The sequence below is a fragment of the Myxine glutinosa genome, chromosome 2 (assembly GCF_964187855.1).
Source record: "Myxine glutinosa chromosome 2, kmMyxGlut1.1, whole genome shotgun sequence".
Taxonomy (NCBI): Eukaryota; Metazoa; Chordata; class Myxini; order Myxiniformes; family Myxinidae; genus Myxine; species Myxine glutinosa.
In genome coordinates this window covers 225736827-225751876 of record NC_136262.1, presented here as the reverse complement: position 1 = coordinate 225751876, position 15050 = coordinate 225736827, and the positions used below count along the sequence as shown (strand labels likewise).

The following is a 15050-nucleotide window of genomic DNA, read 5'->3' as shown; positions in this document are numbered from 1 at the left end:
GACCGCCGAGTGCTGAAGCTCATAGCACGTAAAAATCGTCTGTCCTTGGTTGCAACACTCACTACCGAGTTCCAAACTGCCCCTGGAAGCAATGTTAGCACAACAACTGTTCATCAGGAGCTTCATGAAATGGGTTTCCATGGCCGAGCAGCCGCACACAAGCCTAAGATCACCATGCGCAATGCCATGCGTCGGCTGGAGTGGTGTAAAGCTCACCGCCATTGGACTCTGGAGCAGTGGAAGCCCGTTCTCTGGAGTGATGAATCACGCTTCACCATCTGGCAGTCTGACGGATGAATCTAGGTTTGGTGGATGCCAGGAGAACGCTACCTGCCCGAATGCATAGTGCCAACTGTAAAGTTTGGTGGAGGAGGAATAATGGTCTGGGGCTGTTTTTCATGGTTCCGGCTAGGCCCCTTAATTCCAGTAAAGTGAAATCTTAATGCTACAGCATACAATAACATTCTAGACGATTGTGTGCTTCCAACATTGTGGCAACAGTTTGGGGAAGGCCCTTTTCTGTTTCAGCATGACATTGCCCCCATGCACAAAGCAAAGTCCATACAGAAATGGTTTGTCAAGATCGGTGTGGAAGAACTTAACTGGCCTGCACAGAGCCCTGACCTCAACCCAATCGAACACCTTTGGGATGAATTGGAACGCCGACCACGAGCCAGGCCTAATCACCCAACATCAGTGCCTGACCTCACTAATGTTCTTGTGGCTGAATGGAAACAAATCCCCGATGTATACACAGCTTCAATGGAAGCAATATGGAGTTGGTCCCCCAATATGGATTTTCCTCCCTCCACTCCACCCACGTGGGCCAAAGGGGGGACCAACTCCATATTAATGCCCATGATATTGGAATGAGATGTTTGACGAGCACATACGGGTGTGATGTTCGGGTGTCCACATACTTTTGGCCATGTAGTGTATATATTGTTTAGCAATGGTTAAAAGCTATGTACAAAAACAACAGAAGGCATTGTTTTTAGGGTAGCTATTTTGTGAAAATGGGAGAGAATGCAAAATGGTGTGCTGTTGGGATCAGGGCCATTTAGGTCTGTGTAATAGGATGTACGGTGATTACTATTGGCACTAATAGGCTTGGTCAATGGCAGGTTCTGTGGGCAGGGGACAGCACAACAACGAGCAGGGAAAACAGACGGGAGTGTTTTGTGGACCTTGGTTGTGGAAACGGCCTCCTTGTTCACATACTCACTCGGGAAGGTGTAAGTACTCTATTCATAATTTTTTGTTTTTTTCATTGTAAACGACTAACATCTGCAAATATTTGAGTTATTTTTGTTGTTTTGTGATTTGCTTTGATGATGTTGATATGACAGTACCCTGGTCGTGGTATTGACTTGCGGAAAAGGAAGATCTGGGACATGTATGGTGCTGACACAAGGCTTGAGGTTTGCACACACTATTCAGAAACTTTGGCAGGGATTCACAAGAGCCATATGTTTTTTACTTGTGATGTAATAATAGACTTTTTGACCCTTCCTCCCCTCCCCTCCATTCCTTCCCTGCCCGTGAAGGTCCCTCCTTTTAATCTTCTATCCTCAACTTTCCTTTCCACTTCTTGTCATTCTCACAACGTTACTTTTTCCTGGCTTCTCTTCCTTTTCTCAATTTGACACCCCCTCCCCCCCACCTTTTTGTTTCACATACACATAATAAATACATTGGCCCATGCCTCGGTTTCCACATGCCTCGGTCCCTCCTTTTCATCTTCTATCCTCAACTTTCCTTTCCACTTCTTGTCATTCTCACAACGTTACTTTTTCCTGGCTTCTCTTCCTTTTCTCAATTTGACACCCCCACTCCCCCACCTTTTTGTTTCACATACACATAATAAATACATTGGCCCAAAGGTAGTTCTATCATTTTATTTTATTTTCATTAATTCTAATTTTGGTATGTTGACTAATCACATTTAACATCTCTCGACTCGTGATAGATGTTCAAATACAACACAAGGCATTCCACAAAATATCTCGGGATGTCTCTTGACTGATGACTTTGCTCTTCCAAGGGATAATCTCAGCATGCCAATCTGGAGCTTGTCTCAAAACATGACCTCTGCCACCATGTTCTGCACACAAACATCCTGAGACACACAACACATCCCGAGATATTTTGTAGAAGTTTTAAAATGAAAAATATATATATATATTTTTTGTTTGTGTACAGTGTTGAGACACGTGGAGGAGCTGGAAGACAACAGATCAGTATGTAACTGAGCAAAAAAGAAAAAAAAACAGTAGAAAAAGAAGGGGGCACATAAACAGCAGAGTTAAGGGATAAAATAGAGGAAGTTTTGGAGAAATATTGGACACTAGCCGAAACCCGTGGAACATCCACGGAAGGGAGGATGTGGTGTATGGATAGAGTGTACCATTATGGATGGCATCGGGGAGCGCTCAGGGGATCTTCTTCTTCCGTTAAGCTCCAATTTTTTCTCTTTAAGTTAAGTCCAATCAGTCCTCTCTGCTCGAAGTGCTCAGGCCATGCCTTCCCGCTCTCATACTTTTATTTCCGTTCGGTGTAGAAAGAGATTGAAATATCGTTCGTCTGTTTTCAGCTCGTTATCTTTAAGCTTCCTTACGTCTCGCCACCTGCTACACCTCTCTGAGTTACGAGGATTTATGCAACGCACCCCGAGTATCGCAACGTCACTCCATTTAACTTTATTAAAATGACGATAAAGACGTTTCCTTATATATCCTAATTTAAAATGTTCAAGGGAATAAAAAGACCATTTGGTTCACACCACCCATGTTCACACCACTCGACTGTCCAATCAGCCGACGGCTCGCTTCGCCTTCGCCCAGCAGACGCCAATAAGATGGCGTCGTAAGATGGTGTCGTATCGACAGTTAATCGGATGCTTTTGGGCCCCAATGTCAGCTAATTCAGATTTTTCGAGTATGTCTGTATGTGATAAACAAAGAGCGCGGTTCGTAGATCGTAAATCCATTAGTGCCGTGGGCATCGGGTCACTGGGTGCGGCGTAAAAGGGATAACAAAGTCGAGTCCTTACGGTATTATTATATATATAGATGGGAAGAATGAGTGCAAGGGGAGGACACGGGGGATGGGGGGGAAGGGATTGAGGGGGTGAACAGGATGGATACAGTTGCAAACTCTCAAATATGGAATGGAAACCCGCAAAGAGGTGGGTTTGGGGTGTAGGGAGGGGAGGTAGAACAATTCATGGTTGTTGATGGGGGATTACCTGGGGGTGATGGTGAACAGCTGCTTTGAACCCACCCTGGAGGGTAGAGTGAGATTGAATAATTTTCTGGGATGTAAACTTACTTTACTCAACCTTGTTCAGCTTGTATTAGGCATTCTCTTCAAAACTGGTTCTGATTTTGGGATATGATGCATACCGCTTGTAGCATTTCCTTTTTTTTTTTTTTTTTTTTTTTTGTATACACAATCGGGGCTCGTGGAAGAGCTATAACACAGAACAGATCAGGATATAACATAACATAAAAGCAACAGCAGGAGAAGGGGAAAACGCCAACAGCAAGGGCGGAGGGAGAAGGAAGGTGGAGTCAGACGAATCAGGGATGCAGGTAACGATGAGGGGTAGGAGAGAACATAAGGGGTGAACAAGATTGATACAGAAGCAAAAGTTTGGGAGGGGTTGGGGGTGGTTTAAAGGGTGTAGAAAAGGTAATGGTTTTGGATGGGGGATGACTTGAGATGGTGGTGAAAAGCTGTCTTGAAAACCTGGTGGGAAGAATGAGATTGAAGAGAGTGTGGAAGTTAGTTCCACAGGTGGAGAAAAAAAATAGAATAAATGAGTGGATGTGAGCAGTGGTTCTGGGTTTAGGCAGTATTACTAGATGGGGGGTGGGGGGGGGGGGGTTGCTGATGGACCCCCTGCATTCTACAGATACCTTTTGGGGTAGAGAGAGCAGAGGGTGCAAGACTATAAAGGAGGAGAAGAAGACAGAGAGACCACCCACCTGTTGCCGATGGCGAAGTGATAGGCCCATTCGTGGGGAAAATGCCAGGTGCATAGAAAAAGGCCCCTTTATATAAGGGTATGTGCCATGGGGCAAAGTATAGAAATGAAGGGACATTCCATAGCTTGTAGAAAATGCCGAACAATACAAAATAAGAGGCATTCAAAAAATCTCGTGTGTGCATGCTGGACTACCCTGTGTTCTGAGGAGGAACCAAGTAATGCTCTAGAAAAGTTCATTTCAAGGGGCGCCCAACATCTGGCAAATGAAATGCACTTACTTCTTCGTGCAGCTGTATGAATCAAATTGGCACTCCTTTATATGAAATTTCAGCTAGTTTCAATGTATAGCCTTTGAGATATGAGCGCCAACACATTTTGGGCGGAAGGACAGACAAACGGAAAGACAAAAACGTGATTTAGAGGCTTTCATAAATAAAACTCAAGAATGTGGGAACGGACGTTGCTGAAATTTGGAACATATCTTACGATAATTCACAAAATGTCTGTCCGTCTTTTCGAAGGTACCGGAAAAACGGCTCAACCGATCGAAACGATATTTTGTGTGGGTAATCCTAGGATCTCCAGGAGTAAAATAGGCTCTTTAGTTTTCCCAATTTCAGCTTTGGTCTCCAGTATTCTCAGGTTTGGGCTCCCGCATAACATTCACGTTCACATGACGTTCATTGTGACGATGTTCTCGTTGTGAGGATGTATGTGCTCATGGTAGTGTTTGACGTGACGGTGTGAACGTAATTTCGTAATGTTTTTCGTTTCGTAATCCTTTCATGAACGTGTAATGTTTAATGAACGTTTAATGTTTAATGAACGTTTAATGCCCTTCGATGTCCGGGGCCGCACGCGCGCTACACTGGACGGGCCAGCGTGTACCTTGCCCTTCGCCGTCAGGCTCGGGTAAACCGCTGAGCCCCATCCGTGATGGGGACTGGGGCTTGAGACAGTGTCCTTCATTAAAAGTATATCAAGCGTTACACCTAGGTCCCCCGTCGGTGAAGTGATGTGAGTTGACAAAGTGGAGGGACGCAAGGCGGCCATCTTGGATTTTGACGTGGCGACCCAATTTTCAATAGCGTTCTTCCTTATGCCTAGATACACCCACACACCAGATTAGAAGTTGGTACTTCGCTTATTTTTCAAGATATTCTGCTCACAAGGTTCAGACATACATGGCGGCGGCCATCTTGGATTTTGATGTGGCGACCCAATTTTCAATAGCGTTCTTCCTTATGCCTAGATACACCCACACACCAGATTAGACGTTGGTACTTCGCTTATTTTTCAACATATTCTGCTCACAAGGTTGAGACATACATGGTGGTGGCCATCTTGGATTTTGACGTGGCGACCCAATTTTCAATAGCGTTCTTCCTTATGCCTCGATACACCCACACACCAGATTAGACGTTGGTACTTCGCTTATTTTTCAAGATATTCCGCTCACAGGGTTCAGACATACATGGCGTCAGACATACATGGTGGTGGCCATCTTGGATTTTGACGTGGGTTGCACCCACACACCAAATTAGAATTCGGTCCTTTGCTTATGCACGTACGCGTGCACACCCGCCCGCACGCACGCATGGACGGACGGATGGACACACGGACGGAGGGGAAAACCATAGTCCCCCTTTCGCTCCGCGGTGCGACGGGGGACAAAAAACGCTGTCTCCATCGATCTTGCCAAGGCCGTAACAGCCGTAACGTTTAATCTCTCCATGAGAGAATTCCACATAGCTATTTGGGCGGTGAATACGGTAACAGATCGCTGTCTCCATGCCAAGGCCGTAACAACTATTTGCTCAAAATCCTTTTAACTGTTGATTTGGTACAGTTACACGTATCGGGAATTTGGTACACGTATAGGGAGTACATACGACATAGCGATTGTGAACACGATTATCGATCACGATTCACGATCACGATCATCGTGTATCGATCACGATTTGAAACACGATGGAATAATATTTACCGATATGAACAGTGATGTGGCTTTTATTGAAATTCTAAAGATACTGTTTAGATTTTGATGATTTGCGTGTGATATGATTAAACGGATGTTTTTATGAATCGTTTAAAATTAAAAAAACCTTCAATTTCTGATATTTTGCCTTTTCATTTGGGCTTCCCAATTGGAGCCCCGCCAATATGGCGGGTACCGTTGCTAGTTACCTTAATGTACAAAGCATTTACTTCTGAGATATGCAGCCGATTTCGTCCAGTAGAAGCCGAGAAACTAATTTTCAGTCCCCATGTTAAAGCTGCATATAGAGAAACGATCCCTTATATAAAGGGAGGGGTGTTTTGCGCCTCCCTTTGACAGAGTCAACTTCATCATGAGAAATTCCAATAATCTTTGAGGCCTTGGTTTCCATGGCATCAAGCTCAGCAAGATGTGAGGGAGGGAAGCCAACCAAGAAGGAGAGCAGTACTCTATCAAGCTGCAGATGAAAGCCTTGGAGCTGGATTGGAGTTCAGGTGTGCCAAGGAAGGACTTTTCACGACGGAGGATGTCCAGTCGGCGTCTGGCTTTGGAGGCCAACTTTGAAATGTGGTTTGCCCAAGAGAGATCATGGCTGAGAGTGAGACCCAAGAGTTTGAGTGATTGAACTTATTTGAGAGGGTTGTTGAGAAAGTAGATGCGAGGATTTGTGATATGATCCTTTCGCAGAGACAGAGTTAGTGTGTGGGATTTCTCATGGATAAAAGACATTGTCCGTGATTTTAGTCAAGGTCTGAAGAGGCTTCTGCCAGTCTGTCAGAAGGATGAGGGATGTCATGGCAAAGAGTGCAGTCATCAGCAAAGAGATAAAGGGGATTTTCCAGAGAATCAGTGAGATTGTTATTGAAGTTTGTGAATAGGATGGGGCTCACTCATGTACAACAGCATAGTCATTGATATATGAATACCTTGAAAATACCTGTAATCCCTCAGCATGGCTTACAAGTGTTGAGATGGTATGGGGGACCGGCTTCAGAGCAGACTTACAATCTGGATATACAATTTTTGACTTGTTTTTCGTTGAGAAACCAGCAATATTTGTCATACAAAAGTAGCAGTCAGAGTGATGATTCGTTGGCTCACACCATATCATTGGCACAGCAAAAGGCATTCTCTTCATTTTGCCACTCAACCAATGCGTAAGCCCCGAGTTACACATGTTGCAGCAAACATGAGGTGCCCAGCTCTTGTGTTGGTCTCCAACTTTACATTCAAAATAATACTTGGAAGCAGCTTTCACCCTCTTAAGCCACGGTCTCATAGAGCCTGCGTTGGTATACGATGGTCTACGATGGTAGCATCGTGGAGCCCATCCTGCGTCGACGTACGATTTTGTGGCCATCGTAGGTTGGAAAATCATCTTTTGAAATGTTCAAAAGATGGTCTATGATGGTCCACGATCCTACAATCGTAGACCATCGTACGACCGTCGTACGATATCGTACGACAACGTACGACAATCCTGCGAGGACGCAGGATGATCCTGCGTCCTCGTAGCTACTTTGGGGGTAGCTACTTTGGGGGTATATAAACCCCAGCCATCAGCCATCACTTCATCATCATCAGTTCATGCCGACTTGTTCAGAGTGATCGTTGGCCATCGTAGGTTTGGGCCATCGTAGCCCATCGTATACCAACGCAGGCTCTATGGGACCGTGGCTTTAGTAAGGTTCTTGCGCTGGCTACATGGAGTGTATTTCCCACAAATATAACAAAAGTTATCAGGGTGATTTACACAGCCTAACCTGATGATGCCTGTAGTAATATATGCCTAACCTGAAAATATACAGAAAAATATATTCGGTTATAACCTGAAAATATATAGATACTATTAGCATGATATGAATGCCAAACTTGATACATTCTTAAAATATATTGTTACGTTTGTGGAGGTTGGCATAAATACCTTAGGAAAGTCAGGAATGTATAGTTTAGTATGGACCATATGACGCGAAGAAGAAGCCATCTCAATGTACATAAGCGGGGTAAATGTTCATGTTAAGAGTGTTTGCATGTCTCCATAAGGATGGTGGTTTTGTGCTAATTAATTATAGGGCTTATGGTTAATAATCCCCAGTATGTATTGCCTCCCTGTGATTTTTCCCTAATCTATCTTCTATCTTCTTCTTCTTCTATATATATAAAAGAAAGTTTTTGTTTGTTTGTCTGCATGCGCTAGTCTCCTGAACAGTGAAAGATAGGAGGAAACCTCTGAAACAAAAAATATCGGGACGGACCCCGGGAAGGTTATAGGCTATGTGGTGAGGCCGGTTGAGGCCACCTCGGTCGGGCTGGGCCCATTTCGCAATTAAAAGCTGAGCTGAATTATAGTAGTCAATCTTCTATGGCCGCGAGTAAAAGCTGAATTATAGTAGTAAATTCATTCAAAAAGAACCCGGGCAACGCCGGGTGCATTCGCCTAGTGTTCTTATAAAACTCAGCTGGCAAGGCGATGGGCTCCATTAGCCAACCATGCCACAGGGCCGACAGAAACAGCATTTGCCGATTGGCAAGTAAACCCCAACATCATCCGAACATTCCTGATCAGCGACTAGACTCCGCCCCCCCCCCCACCCCAAACGACTCGTAACGGAGAGACCATGCCCTGAGCTTCGTGTTTGATGGAGGGGTGATGGGCAGGCTCAGGCGATTGGTAGAGAGCAAAGCCATGGTCGAACTCACCATCTTGCTCTCGTCTGGTAATGGCGTTCATTGGAGGCGGTCACATTTCTCTTTTGTGCTGGCTTTCAAAGAGGACAGCTGTGTTTGCCTTTTGCTCTTGTCCTGGTCTTGATCGCGGCGGTCACTTGGTTGTTTTGCGTGGGAGGACAACGGGCGATCATCTGTGTGCGCCGGCGAGATCATCAGCCGTGTTAGCAAAGAAGGATCCTGCCTGCTTGCCTCACGCCGGCGGCTGGCTACGGGCACGATTCCGCACCATCTTGTGCGTTTCCCACGCGGTGGTTCGAGGCGACGTCCAGCAAGCCTTACCAGCCATTTGGGGACGGACGCAAAGCTAAGTGCCGGCCGGCTTGAAACTTTACATAATTTATTTTTTACTTTTGTTTCCCCCTTGTTTGTATACGAGTCTGATGGCGATGTCTCAAATTAGGAAATAGTTTTTTTTTAACCTCACATTTTTAATTGCTTGCATTATTTTCATTCAATCATTATTTGTGTCTTTCATTTCCTGTCTTGTTTCGTTCCTTTGTTCTGTGGGTTCGGATTAACCCAGTGTTGGCCGTCCGATCAGTTAAGGCTTTGGTCGGTCCCTGCCCCATGCGCTCCATAAATAATCCCGCCAAGTTTGGGCATACGCCTCGGAGTTAAAGCTCGTTTCGGTCATTCGCCATCTTGGGGTGTTAACCCCGGGGACACGACAATATACATTGCATTTAAACATTTTAGTTTCAAATTATTAACTCCTCTCAGCACGGAAGCGGCACGCAAAATTGTAATGCCACGTGGAAAATTTACTTAAAAATTCATAGCTTGGTCAGTTTTCATCCATTTTTAATAATTTAAAGTGCATTATAAAGCTCTTTTTATGAGAAATAATATACTCTAACAGTTGTATTGCTATAATTGAAACAAAAAATACAAAAAAATAATAATTTGTGATCACTCAAAATCACCCAACAAGGCAAGTAGCTACTGAAATTGGACTATATGTACAACTCAAAATCCTGACGTGCTGAGAAACTTCTGACTTCAGATTCAGAATCGGCATACTCGATTTAGTCGAGAACATATGTTTCTACCCCAGCAGCAAAATATTTGTTGTCCAGTGTAATTGTGCAAATATGTTTGCTTAAATAGCTTTTTGACAAAGCAAAAAATCTGAAATCTGTAAAACATCTGCGCATCACTCCCATCCCTGACGGTCTCCACTACAGGAATGCACCATCACTCCTGGAGATGGGTCTTTGTTTCCAGAGGTTGACTGGCTGATAGGAAACCACTCGGATGAGCTTACACCATGGATCCCTGTCATTGCAGCCAGGTACGTTGCACTGGAAGCCATAGCTCTTGTTAATCCCACTCCTGAACGTGAAAATATATTTTTATCAACCGAAATGAAAAGTACAAAATTCCTGCTCTCATCTCAGCCTGTATATAAATATGTACTAAAATAACTGTTTCTTCCTGACACTCTGCATTATGCCTTCATTATGGACTTTATTTGTTGTAAGAAATATACTTCACTTTTTATGCTGAATATTTGTCACCCTTCTGAGCCATCATCAACCCTTTGCTTTCCAGTGGTGTTTTTGAGTAAGTGTTAATGGTATGTATAATTTTTACAAATCCTCCCTTTCCCCGCCCCTTCTTTGTCTTGCTCTTCCATATATTTTTTTCTCGCAGATCATCCCATTCCTGTAAATATTTTGTGCTTCCTTGCTGTTACCATGACTTTACTGGCAAGTACATTCGAAGGCAAAGCAGCAATGGCCAGTATCGCGAGTACCTGGATTTCGTGGCAGAAGTTGGCACCGTTTGCGGCTTTCACGTGGAAGAAGACACAATGCGCATCCCATCCACTAAACGTGTATGCTATTGATGATGGGACAAGCAGTGGGTTAGCTTTTATTCATCGCAATCATTGCGTCGTTGTACAGGAGTGTTGTTGGAAACTACTTCAGGAAGACTTTTTTTTAGTGCTGTTTAATGAACTACAGGTATTATGAAATAGATGTCGCTTCCGTTGTAAGAACGAGGCTGCATCTTTCTGCCCCCATTACACTGGGTGTGTTGTTGGTTATTATCTCCATTTGTGGGTTTCAGGAGGTGGAACGGAGTCCTCCCAGGACTCGAACTGTCTACCTGCGCTTCGGTAAAGGATCACGGTTCACGTACCAAGCTGTTGAATTTTTGTTGTTCTCAGAGTTGTTTCGAGGACTCTTTTCGGGATGTTTTTCAGGTTTGTTGTGTTCATGTGTTTACAAATTCAATCCGATAGTCTGTTGAGCATTTCACAAACACAGATAGTCCTACACTTGTCGCTCTGTGCACCTGGTTGAGTTCCATCAGGCCGCTCCCTCCCTCTCGTCTCAGCAGGTACATTCTTGGGATGCAGTGGTTTTTGTAAAACATTTTGTCGATGGTAAGGAGTTTTCTTGTTTTGAGTCTAACTTGTTGATTTCTGATTGGGGCCAGTTTATTATTCCGCAGCTATATTTGAACACTGGTACTGCGAGCTGGTTTATTGTCCCCCGTCACACCGCGGAGCGAAAGGGGGACTATGGTTTTCCCCTCCGTGCGTGCGTGCGTACATGCGTGCGTGCGTAAGCGAAGGACCGCATTCGAATTTGGTGTGTGGGTGAAATTCGAATTTGGTGTCCATGCATAACCCACGTCAAAATCCAAGATGGCCGCCGCCATGTATGTCTGACGCCATGTATGTCTGAACCTTGTGAGCGGAATATCTTGAAAAATAAGCGAAGTACCAACTTCTAATCTGGTGTGTGCATGTATCTAGGCATAAGGAAGAACGCCATTGAAAATTGGGTCGCTACGTCAAAATCCAAGATGGCCGCCGCCATGTATGTCTGAACCTTGTGAGCGGAATATCTTGAAAAACAAGCGAAGTACCAACTTCTAATCAGGTGTGTGGGCGTATCTAGGCATAAGGAAGAACGCCATTGAAAATTGGGTCGCCACGTCAAAATCCAAGATGGCCGCCACCATATATATGTCTGAACCTTGTGAGCGAAATATCTTGAAAAATAAACGAACTACTAACTTCTAATCTGGTGTGTGGGTGTATCTATGCATAAGGGAGAACGCTATTGAAAATTGGGTCGCCACGTCAAAATCCAAGATGGCCGCCTTGCGTCTTCCACTTTGTCAACTCGCATCACTTCACCGACGGGGGACCAAGGCGTAACGCTTGTTTATGGCTTTAATTTTGTTTCTTGGGGAGAGGTATGTTTTCAGAATCAGTTTCGTTCTACGTATATATTCTTTGGCGATTGTTTTGCACATTTGTTTGTGACATACTTGGTGGCCCCCTTCTACTCCCAAGGTATTTGTATGATGCTTCATCGTCTTGTGCGTGTGTGTGCATGCGTGCGTGCGTGGTTTTGGAGTTATGAAGGAGACTTACACACACGCATACACACGTGTGTCAACCACTGTGTCAGTGGTATGTATTTCCCCCATGCTAGACTCACTATCAATTTATGTATTTTGGTATTTATCTGCATGTGTATCTGAGGTCGGCTTAGTTTTCACGTTTGTTTGTCTCCCGTAATGGAGAATTGGAGTTTCGTATCATTCATGGCATACTCCCTATAATTTAGAAAAGGGGTAGGGAGGGTGGAAAACTAAGTGGATGTGGTGGGATAAATACATTATGATCATATCCAGCATGCAAATTCCACATCACATTATTTTTTTTTTACCATAGAACGTAGACCTCTTCCTCATAAACAACTAAATATGTGATGAGGAAACAGTTTGGCACAAAGATAAAGCATAAACAATATCGTAATCTGCTCCGTCTTTCTGTCTGTCACTGTCCTTCCATCTGTCCCGCTATCTATTCATACATGGTTGTGCAGAAATTCACCAAACTTGGTAGTCATGATCGCCACATGGCAAGAAGGTGCGAGAGCAGTATCATTTTTGGCCCCATCCCCTGGAGTGGGGTCAAAAGGTCAAATACCAGAAAATGCAATTATTTGCACATCGGACATGCAAATATCTGGGTTTGTAATTTTGTAATAGTGGAAGAGATGCTGTCTGAATTTACAAACTTTTTCGTTTCTGAAATAACAATTTCATATTTTCTTGCAGGTTTGTCAAATTGGTCGTCGGAGAAATTACACAGAGGATGAAGAAAAGGAAATGGAACAACGACGCTCACAGTACATCGAGTGTCGAGCTGGATCTCCTTCATCACCTCTTTATGCTAAGAAGGAAGATTCAGGCTTGACACAAGGAACCGAGTTGGAAACTCATGGCGAACAGTGTATCAGCAAATCCCTGGAATTGGATGAAACTGCATTGGAGATGGCAACGGCACATCTTGACAATGGCACACACATCGACAGACTGCCGCAAGACTCTGCCTTTGAGAAACCTAAGGTCATTGGTGATCGTGGTAACAGGAAGTATTTGTCACCATTGCAGTCAGAGAAGGAAGACGAGGCTAGTAATCAGATCTCGACAGACTCTTCTTGCAAAGAGGAAGAAAAAAAATTAAATGAACCTAATGGACAACCTGGTGAGATAACAGGAAAACAAGAGTTTAATTGTTCGTGGATTGTGCAGACAAACCATCCCCTTCCTGGAAATGCATCATCTACGTGCTCTTGGGCTGGAAGTTTTCGACCGAGGGAGAAAGAGGAGAGGGTGAGAAACTGTACTCGATTGCCAGCCGGGCTGACTGAGAAAGTTGTTGCAAAAGTTTTTGAAGCTTTACTCGTGGCACCAAAACCAACAAACAAGAAGCAAGAGAACAAAGAAGTTTGCGAGTTTCACCCAGAAGAATCTTGGCAGCGTGGAGGTAAGAATTAGTCTGATCTTGCCATGGTCATTTTCTATTTTATTTTTATTGTACAATATGTAAGTGGTAATGGCAGGATAGTCTAGAGGCAGTGCTGTATATTTGGAGTCTGACCATGTTTTGATCTTGTTGCTTTGCGACGTCATTGGCCGAGCAGCGTCACATGATTTTCAGGCGCCATTTTGTTACCCATTCAATTAGTCTGTGTATTACCATCAAATTACCATGCATTAGTGCATTTTATCGCTTTTGATTGTGATCAAAATGGTTTGTTGTACTTCATGTTTGTTTATACATTGCTGCCAAAAAAGAAAATCGCATCAGAACAGCAAAGTCCAAAAAAGTTAAAGTAGATGAACAACTCAGAAACAACTAGAACGGCACTCAGTCGAGAGCATACCTCCGCCTGGTGAACAGTTTACGTTTTGTATCTCACTGATAGGCCAGATCTGGATTCCGACCTGAACCAAAATTTAATCGGCTTGTTCTTGTCACCTAACCAACTCGTTCACCAAGTTTATTGATAACTCGTCTATAACTTTTTTAAATATCATGTTATATATCGCTTTTTATCGCTCTTGCTATCCTGCGATAGCGGTTAGCCTTGCGGTCCCCATGACAATCTTCTCCATTTTGCCCTATTTTCTGCATCTCTCCTTGTTAACCCCCTTGCCCGCATTTCTTCTTCCACCATCTTTAGACAAGTCTTTCTCGGTCTTCCCCGTCCTCTACTTCCTTCTACATTTATTTCCATGACTCTTCTCAACCAGTCACTTTCATCCTTCCTCAACACATGACCAAACCATCTCAACCTGTTCCTCTTCACAGCATCAATCACAGGCTCTATTCCAATCATTTTTCACAATTCATCATTTGTCTTCCTCTCTCTCAACGATACTCCGCACATCCACCGAACCATTCACATTTCCACCCTTTCCCGCCTTCGTTGCTGCTCTACGTTCATTACCCATGTCTCGCTCCCATAAATCATAACAGTTCTCACACATGCAGCATACACTTTTCCCTTCAGCTTCAACGACACTCCCCTCCTCGCCAGCACGCAACTCAGTTCCCGAAACTTCTTCCATGCACATCTCACTCTAGCAACCGTTGCCGAGTCTGATCCACCTTCTCCATTCAGCATGTCTCCTAGGTAACAAAATGTTTTCACACCTTCCAGCTTCACGCCGTCTCCAAGATCCAACTCAACATTTCCTCCATCTGCAGCTCCTCTGTGCACACCTTACATTTGAATGTAGCTGCCACACTGGTTAATGACCCTCTCAAACCACTACATTTTTGATGAACCCACTCAGCGCACATTGTACATTGAATGGAATTCACTCTGACACCCTTCCTGCACACAGCACACGGCCACATCCCGCTCTTGCAGGGAAAATGGCCTTAAAATGCCTGTTGTTGTTGTTGTATGGTGCTTTTTACCCGATCTCTCAATGGTGAAGAATCACTCAGAAATTAAATAGTTGTTGTAGCCGAATCCATATTCATATCTTCACCGAAATCGAAACGAT

The 15050-nt window shown here is 44.1% G+C and overlaps 1 protein-coding gene across 2 annotated transcripts in view; it reads left to right on the top strand.

Annotated features, from left to right (window-relative positions):
* TRMT44 (tRNA methyltransferase 44 homolog) overlaps positions 1 to 15050 on the top strand; it is a 79225-nt gene that overhangs the window by 22835 nt on the left and 41340 nt on the right. For both annotated transcript variants that reach the window (XM_068106133.2, XM_078772314.1), the window contains 5 exons: positions 1125 to 1235; positions 1350 to 1421; positions 9905 to 10011; positions 10374 to 10557; positions 12807 to 13518. In XM_068106133.2, coding sequence (XP_067962234.2) covers positions 1125 to 1235; positions 1350 to 1421; positions 9905 to 10011; positions 10374 to 10557; positions 12807 to 13518 — 1186 coding nt within the window. The remainder of the gene's footprint in view (positions 1 to 1124; positions 1236 to 1349; positions 1422 to 9904; positions 10012 to 10373; positions 10558 to 12806; positions 13519 to 15050) is intronic.